General features: G+C 32.6%; 2 protein-coding genes across 2 annotated transcripts in view; one reads left to right on the top strand and one right to left on the bottom strand.

Moving 5' to 3' along the window:
* The window catches only part of LOC105129280 (uncharacterized), a 1,939-nt gene extending 658 nt beyond the window's left edge, over nucleotides 1-1,281 (top strand). Inside the window, exon 2 of the mRNA XM_011031272.1 lies at nucleotides 409-1,281. Within this exon, the coding sequence (XP_011029574.1) occupies nucleotides 409-768 (360 nt within the window). The 3' untranslated portion in view covers nucleotides 769-1,281. The remainder of the gene's footprint in view (nucleotides 1-408) is intronic.
* A 3,689-nt stretch (nucleotides 1,282-4,970) lies between these two features.
* LOC105129148 (vesicle-associated protein 4-1-like) lies at nucleotides 4,971-8,090 on the bottom strand. Its single transcript, XM_011031092.1, has 7 exons — nucleotides 7,561-8,090; nucleotides 7,377-7,447; nucleotides 6,949-7,030; nucleotides 6,711-6,829; nucleotides 5,600-5,677; nucleotides 5,392-5,511; nucleotides 4,971-5,294 (listed from the first exon to the last, which is right to left on the bottom strand). Exons 1-7 carry the CDS (start codon nucleotides 7,829-7,831, stop codon nucleotides 5,241-5,243), a joined length of 795 nt encoding a protein of 264 aa, XP_011029394.1. The 5' UTR covers nucleotides 7,832-8,090; the 3' UTR covers nucleotides 4,971-5,240.
* Nucleotides 8,091-8,400: the final 310 nt, after the last annotated feature.

Below are 8,400 nucleotides of genomic sequence, written 5' to 3'. Positions count from 1 at the left end.
TCTTCTTCGCTAACTACTTGAAAAAAGCGGTTTCAGGGATGTGGATGTTCTAATTCGATTATATCATTTAGGAATCTAGTTTAAAATTGCCTGACGAATTTTGCATTTGTTTTGTTAGTGAAGTGACCTTGTTTAGCATCATCTGTGTACCTATGAACAACTAATGTAATGGCAACAGAGGAGCTACTTTGGAAAATGACAGCTTTACCTGATGTTGTTTGGGTGGATGTGGCATCATGGCAATGTCATCTCTTCTTTAAAACATGAACCTGCTAATCACTGAATATTGGGATGTTAAATTTAGGTAGTCAGATTCAGAATGTAAAATCAATCCTCAAATTGAGAAACACTAAAAATGTTTGCAACCTTAAACTCTGATCATGTATTACTGCAATCATGTGGTAACAGGCAACATTTCTAAGGCCTACAACAGATTCCTTGCAAGTCTCTATGTCAGGAGCTTTAAGGGCTAAAGTTGACCATAATGGTGTCAATGTCATGGTGGCTCTGTATGAGAGTGGATTGGTGACAGACTGTCCCAGGGGAGAGAACAAAGGGCGTGTCCTGTCAAATGACTATGTGGTTAGAAAGCTTGAAAAGCTCTGCACTGTCAAAGACATCTCTGCCAGGAAGACAGTTTCAGGAACTGTTAATTTTGCTTTATGGGAAGGCTTCAATAGCAGCAAATGTGGTGTTGCTGTCTTTGTTGAAGACAGCTCCCATCAAATTTTTGGGTCACAGAGCATTCAGTTCCCGGATACAATATGAGACATTCAGACTGAATCAACGACGATATGCTGGCTATGATCAACATCGGACTTTTGTGTACAGTATGTGTTAGATAATAGTTTCTTTTTTCCTTTTGTTTTTTGATCTTTCTAAAATTTTTTTTACCTGCTTTACATGTGGTAGGAGATGGATTGAGACATTTTCGCGGTTTGCTGTTATAAATTGCTTCATTGATATCTTTGTTTCTGTGGGAAAACGGAATTGAAAAATTGGAATAAGTTGATTGCATTGTATGATTTTGTTGGCATCTAATTACTTTCAAGTAGTTGCAGATATGCTATATCGGTAATAGCATTATAGACTTTGCTTTACCTGGACCATACCCTTCTGAGTCGCAGGGCTAGAAATATTCCTTTTGCCTTCACTACGAAGATTGTGAGGTCTGGCAATAGCTTCCAATGCAATCTTGTAAAGCAGAAATCAGAGGATTTCAAATGTTAAATTCGCAATGAACTCAAAAAACAATCTTTATATTTAGTTCTTGAACATCAACAAGACCACTAGGTTTCTTCACGAAGAGATTTTTTCTGTTCTGAAAAGTTCAGAAGAGAGAAATTCTTCATCAGTGCTTGTGTGAATTTGGATGTTGCCTTCAAGGGCTAAAATTTACGTAGGAGTACATCTCCTGTGGTTTATAGACTTTTATATTTGGATATTTATATAGAACACTCAATTCGAGCCCCAACAACTCAAATAAAACACCATTCTCAATGATTTCTCTGCTGCCTGATACTTCCCATAAGATGTTTTGCCACTTTCCCTTCATGAATCAAAAGAACTGGAAAGGGTTTTAATTTGCACTGCTGACTATCCTATTGCAGCACTCCGTTTCTCTAGAAGAACTGGTGATTCGGGTATGATCATATAACCTTTGAGCCCAAATGCAGCTCCTGGAGTGAAAACAACGCAAACTTTGTTCGTAAGCCTCATTCTAAAAGGTGGTCTCTAAATTAAGATATATGAGGTATTATAAGAAAATATAAATGATGTAAGAATTCACTCTAGTAATCCAAAGTAAAAGGATGATTTTGTTGCACTCAAAATGAACCTAACAATTAGTAGCAATATAGTTTTTTTCATATGGGGTATTGGTCATTAATATATTTATAGGGAATAAATCAATTTTTTTATATTTTTTATGCACAATGAAATAACTATATTGTCTTTAAAAATATTTTTTTAAAAAATATTGATGTCTAGGGGTTTTTTGTATCTTCAAATTTTTAAGATGAGTAAAATGATTTATCTCTTGTTTGTTTGTTTGTTGGGAAATAATTTTTTTTTATATAGTAATTTTCATAGAAAATAGATTCCTGAAAATAAATTATTTTCAAATATCTTACAATATCATAAAAAATAAGTTAGAAAATACTTCACAATATTTGACTATTCCATGTAAAATAAGATAAAAAAATAACTTATTAATACTTTATTTTTTAAGTTTATTAAAAAAATAAAGATTAAATATAACAGATAAAAATGTTGAAGGATAATGAAATTGAAAAAAAAAGCAATTTCATAAATTATTTTAAATAAAACAAATAGCTATAAAAAAATAAGGATCAAATCTAATAAATAAAGAAATAAGAGAAAAAAATTTTAAAAATAAAAATAAAATTTAATATAAAAATAAAATTAAATAAAATTAAGAGCCCAACAATAAAGAGCTAATCAGAAGAATGGACGAAGAAAAATTCAAAAAAATATTAATAATAAAAAAATATTTAAAGAAAAATACAAAATAATTAAAATATTAAAAACAAAATTTAATATAATTAATAAATAAAAATAACTTTTAAAAAATGTATTCCGTTCAAAAATAAAAAAGAAAAATAGTTTCTTTTTTATTTCAATGAAAAAAATATTTTTTGAACTATAAAGTATATTTCAATGAAAAAAAATATAAAAAATATAAAAAATTTTAAAAAATAGTTTTTAGAAAACCAGTTTCTATGAAACAAATGCTCCCCAAAATGCCCTTAAAAGTGGATTTTTCTTTAACTTATACTTAGGGGTATTTTTGTAATTTAAAAAATATAAACATTATTAATAAAAAGGTGGTTAACCTGTAAAATGCACACGTCAATGTGTTGACGATGTATATGAGATTGTTTAGTGATCAAACGCTGCCTTTCATAGTAATATTTGAATTGTCTTAATATCCCTATGTAATGAGACAACACGTATGACCAACGATCATCTGGTTTGTCAACAATAACCTTTTTTTATTTTTTTTCTCCTTGATCTTCAAGATTTCAAAACAACTCTTTAATTTTTTATTCTTTTATATTTGATTTTTATTCTTTTATTGGATAATTTATAAATTTAGAATTTTTTTCAATTTCATCTTCTTTAATTTTTTTTATCTTTCAAGTTTTGTCATTATCCTTTTTATTGTTATTTGTTTTATTTGAAATAATTTTTTAAATTGTTTTTTTTTTACAATTTCACTCTCCTTAGGTTTTTTTTTTTACTAAATTTAGTTTTCATTCATTTGATTTTATTATTTTCTCTTTGGTATATTTTGTAATTGTTTTTTTTTTTAATTTCATCCTTCAACATTAAATTGGTTGGGAATTGAGCTTTTTTTTTTTGGATTTAGAATTTCACAAATTGTGATTTTTAAAGATTGACCTAGTTTTAGAAAGTTCATTTGGGTTTGCATTGTTTTTCCTCTTTTTTTTTTCAAATTTATATCTTTTTAGTTTCATCCTTCAATATTTATTTGATTGGAGATTGAGCCTCATTGATTTTTTATTTTCTTTATGTAATATTTTTCACTAGTTTTAAAAATAACTTAGGTTATTTTGGGTTTTTTAGTCATTGTTTTTAAAATTTATCTTTTTTAAAATATATAATTTTAATTAGATTTAATTGATTAAATGTAAGTATGAGATGTTCACTCCATGATATTTTAAAAAGGAAAGACTTTGTTAATTTTATTTGACAGACATTATTTTATTGACATAAATAATCATTTGATTAAATAAAAAGATTATTCAAATAAATAAAGTTATTAAACATAATCGCACATGTTTCTTGTTGCAAGATCTAATATCTTGATTTATATCACTATCTTGATTTTGTTAATTTCCTCTTTACTTATTATTAATCCTTTATTTTTACATTTATTGGCATGGTAATTATTGATTTATTTAATTAAATATATACATAATTTATTTTTATTTTTTATTGAAAATCTTTTGAGCAAAAACAAGTTGAAAGTGTCTGTATATTATTACATTTTCTGAAAAACAACATTATTCTATAAGTACAGATGAAATAGATAGCATATGCTATTTTGTGTTCTCATTGGTATCTTCCTTCTCATATTCTTTTTTTCTTCAATAAGTAGTATTTCTCATTGTGCGTTTCTATCAAAAAAGGTCCCCATTCCCTATAACTTGGCAATTAAATTCCCTGTAGATGTTTTTTTTTTAACCTAAATCATTATACAGGGGTAAAAGCAGATTTCTAATTTTTCCTGAATGTAATTGCAAATTGTTTCTTACGAATCTGTAATTGCAGATTGCAGATTTCTAATTTTGCCATAAATTTAACATTGATACAAAGTCATGGCCTCTTAAGTGACTTGATCGCTTCTTAGCTCCAATACGCTTCAGCTACAAAAATGGGAAAACCTAAAACACTCCTCTTTCTAGAGGCAGGAACTAAAAAAACACACAAGCAAAGCCATAAAGGTTGGAATATGCTCCGTTGACGGGATTTGAGAGCCGGGTATCCTAACCAACTAGACCATGCATCATCTTGTTAGAATATGGAGAACGCATCCACACTTTTCACAGAGCATAAACGCGAAGGCAAAAGGTGGAAATGAGATGATGTTAGAATAACAAGGAAAGCATCTCTTCGCCGGAAAGTTCACGTCTCTTATCGCCGCACTAGATAATCTAACAGCATGTCGTACAGCAGAAAAAGATCTGACATTGCTTTTGATAAAATGCAATAGCCAACTTTCAAAATTAACTTGAGACAGTGAAAATAAATAACCATACGAGCCCAATATGATCTTCGTGATGGCCTGACAAATGCACGTGATATCTAATAAACAAATGATTATTGACCGAGTATCACTTCAAGCCCAATATGATCTTCGTGATGGCCTAACAAATGATTATTGACCGAGTATCACTTCCAACACACAAAGCCAGCACAAACCCGAGCAACCCACCCCTAAATTATACCGAATAAGATTGATTTATTTCCATTGCAAAACAAATCCCCTATGTACACATGTTGAGGGAGGGCAAGCCCATCCCTAGCACGCCGACCTGACCTCCATACCATCCATCAAACAAATATCGGCATAACTACATGATTTTCTCCTCTTGGTGGCACCTGCCTGCCGACTCAACCCCACCTCCACTTGCCCATTAGTCAAGGGGCTGAATTAATACAACTTACAGCGAAGATCGGACCGCATATAACACCTATTCTACTGCTTCAACATGTTGTCGAGCCAGGTACTTTTCTCGCCGCTCTTTCTGAAGAATAAATAGTAATGAAGGTGAAGAAATTGTATTATGACATGAAAATCATAAAAAGCTGAACACTCATTTAAATCAGAGAGAATATCCATACCCATTCATCTATCACGAGACCTTCCCCCACAACACGGGGCCCTGTGTCTGGTGGAGGTTTCTTGCGTGCCTCAAGAGCAGCCTCTGCTTCAGCCAACTGAAGCTTCAGTTTCTCCATTGCCTTCAGAGAAACAATCTCAGTCTCATTTTTTAGCCTTTTATGCTATACATAATCAACAACTGAACACAGAAAAACAAAATTTACATACAGGACTAGGAAGCTCTGCATCTAAAAACACAACCCGCAATATGCGCTCAACTGTTACTTGATCCTTTTGTTCATCAAACTGCAAAAGGCAAGGTCAATTGGGGTTCAACAAATGGAAGAGGCATAAAAGAAGTAGAAGCATAAGGTATATTTATGAGCAGTCTCTGGCAGCTCCAGAAGTGTCATGTTTGGATGCGCATAATTTAAATGCAGATAATTCCAATCACAGTTTTCCCTGTCAAACATGACAAGAAACAAACGCCAACTATTCAGAAAACTTTAGAAAACATATTGGAAACTTGACAACTCATCCCTTTTTTAAACATTTATATTTGGAGTTCTTTAAAAATCCTCCAATACAAGACAATACTGCACAGCCGTGTAGTTGCAACCCAGCTACCATAACAAACCTTATAAATAAGGCTCTTGTAGGACCTAGATTGAACATCAAGGTTATTTAAAAATCTTATATTCAATCAAACTAAGCTGCAATATAAATAGGCAACAAACAATTATTAAGATGGTTAAAAAATTCAACTCCTCTCTAGTTCACTTGTTAACTAGTGATGCTCATAGGTAAGACTTTTTTTTCAGAATTATGTTTCTTGACCTTGCTTGCACTCATTTGGCATCTTCAACCATGAAAATGAAAAACAGACCACTGCAGTTCTATTTCTAAGCCACTAATTTTATTTCCAGGGATATACTTTCTTTCTTTTTTTAATTCATTAAATTATACTCCTAAATTTTTTTTTAATTCATTAAATTATACTCCTATGCCATGGAATAAGAGTTCACAGAAAATCTTTGAATCCCCCAACCTCATGAACATTTCTGAAAACCCATTATATGACACAAATGCCAATAACCAAAGTTTGTCAGCAGTAAAGCTTCCAAAATGGCATGTCCAAACCCTGAAAAAGTTCATCCCAAGGCATTACGGCAACAACCAAACATTAACAATTCTCCAACAAAAAAAGCACCAGATTTTGCATTTTATTTCAAACTTCAAAGGTGAAACAAAAACTATTGATGTGAACAGCTATTCCTCAACACCAAGTATAATAAAAAGATAGATAGTGATATAAAAGGCACAGCTCAACATGACGTACCAGTTCAGGCACATAATCTATTCCTCCCTTCACTTTCAAACTCACAATCTTGAATTTAACATTGCTCTTCTGGTCCATTTGTTTTGCATTGTTCTCCGGTTGCTCCACAAACTTGAAAACTATCAATCAAAAAATAAAATTCTAATCAACAGACCAAACAACACAAAATACAACCAAGAGCTACTAAGCACATCACCCCTTGAGACACAAACAAATGGAATGATCATGAGTAAATTACCCGTCGCAATAAGGCTCTCTCCTGGAGCAAGGATGCCACCGGGTGGACGCATGTAACAGCTCTTCGGTGCAGTTGTTTGAAACTATAACATCACAAATAGATATCAGTTAGATAGTTCAACAAGATCGTTATCAGTGATCACAAGTCAGAACACTAACAAGCATAAACTCAGGTTTTTTTTTTAAAATAAAAAATCAATAAAAAATTCACATTGAAATTTACTTAAGAATAAAAAAAAAAACACACACACACACAAAAACAAATTACTACAGGTAGGACACCAGCAGAAAAGATCCCATTCAGTGTACTTACAAAATATTTAAAATAGACACCTAAAATGCAAACCACCAGGTTAAATTTAATTCGTATTATTAAATAATGTAATTACCCTCTGTGTTGAAATTATTAATTTTAACAAACATTGATACCTTAAAAGCAACATTAGACTTGCTTCTGTTCTTTAACCTTATCGCACTTCTTACTTGTTTCCCGGGTTCATCTATAATAAGAATAAGAATAATTAATATTAAAATAAATTAAACAATAATAATAGCCAAAAAAATAGTTGACAAAAGTGAAAGTCAACAGGGAGAAGATTAAAACACAGCGTACAAGGGAAGTAGAGATTATTAGCAGGATCAAGCCGGAGCCTTCGCGGAGCAGGTAAAAGCGATCGCGCAACAGAGGACACCGTTGTGGACTTCAAACCGCTCCTATTAACAGCCACGTGTCGGACACCGTTGCTGCTGCCCTTATGACTGTGGTTAAGGTTTTGTGTAGAAGAGGAAGAGGAAGAGTTAGTCGCTGTTTGCCAGAACGGACAGAGCCTAAACAGCTTCATGTTGTGGTCGCCGTTATTTTTATTCCGGTCAGACATCCCCATCTATTACCGGAAACTCCACGTGGCCGGAAACCAAAAAGATTATCAGTTAGTTATGTAGCTGTTCAGTAAGAAGAAGGCGTGCCTGGAACGAGTTTTAAACATGGGTGTCGGATTTGAAATGGTTTTTGTCTAAATTGAGATTTTTATATTTTGGTTCTGGAGTCCGTGCTTTGGTGTGGTTGTACGCAAGGGTAGATGCGGGATTGAGCAGAGGTAGAGGGGGTATATTAGGTATGAAAAGTAGCGGAGGGTGATGGTGGAGGGGAGGAGCGTTAATCGAGCTGGTGATGAGAATTAATGAAGGGAAAATTAAATTAGGTAAGGTTAATGTTATGGCATTTACGGTTGTCGGCTACGTTTGTTGGCGTGGTGAAAGGTTGGTTGGGGATTAGTTGGGCAATTAATTAGGTGAATAGTGACACTCTTCTGGTGGGCGTGCCCCTGAATATTTAATGGCTTCCGCGGCTAAGAAGCAGTCGACTGGCTTTGCTCTGTGCTATAAATAACACTATCCTAATATGATGAGATTTGTCTAAGTTATCATTAGAGTGAGATTAAAGATTTGTTAT

This window comes from Populus euphratica, unplaced genomic scaffold (genome assembly GCF_000495115.2).
Source record: "Populus euphratica unplaced genomic scaffold, PopEup_1.0 scaffold86.1, whole genome shotgun sequence".
NCBI classification, from domain to species: Eukaryota; Viridiplantae; Streptophyta; class Magnoliopsida; order Malpighiales; family Salicaceae; genus Populus; species Populus euphratica.
This window is presented reverse-complemented; position numbering and strand designations above follow the sequence as displayed.

What these genes read in the sequence shown, in the direction of transcription:
- LOC105129148 (XM_011031092.1), bottom strand. Translation starts at nt 7,831, where the DNA reads ATGGGGATGTCTGACCGGAATAAAAATAACGGCGACCACAACATGAAG. An exon ending in TAGATTATGTGCCTGAACTG is followed by an intron (nt 5,678 to 6,710) that starts GTACGTCATGTT and finishes TGCCTTTTGCAG; the next exon opens with TTTGATGAACAAAAGGATCA. An exon ending in GTCTCGTGATAGATGAATGG is followed by an intron (nt 5,295 to 5,391) that starts GTATGGATATTC and finishes TTTATTCTTCAG; the next exon opens with AAAGAGCGGCGAGAAAAGTA.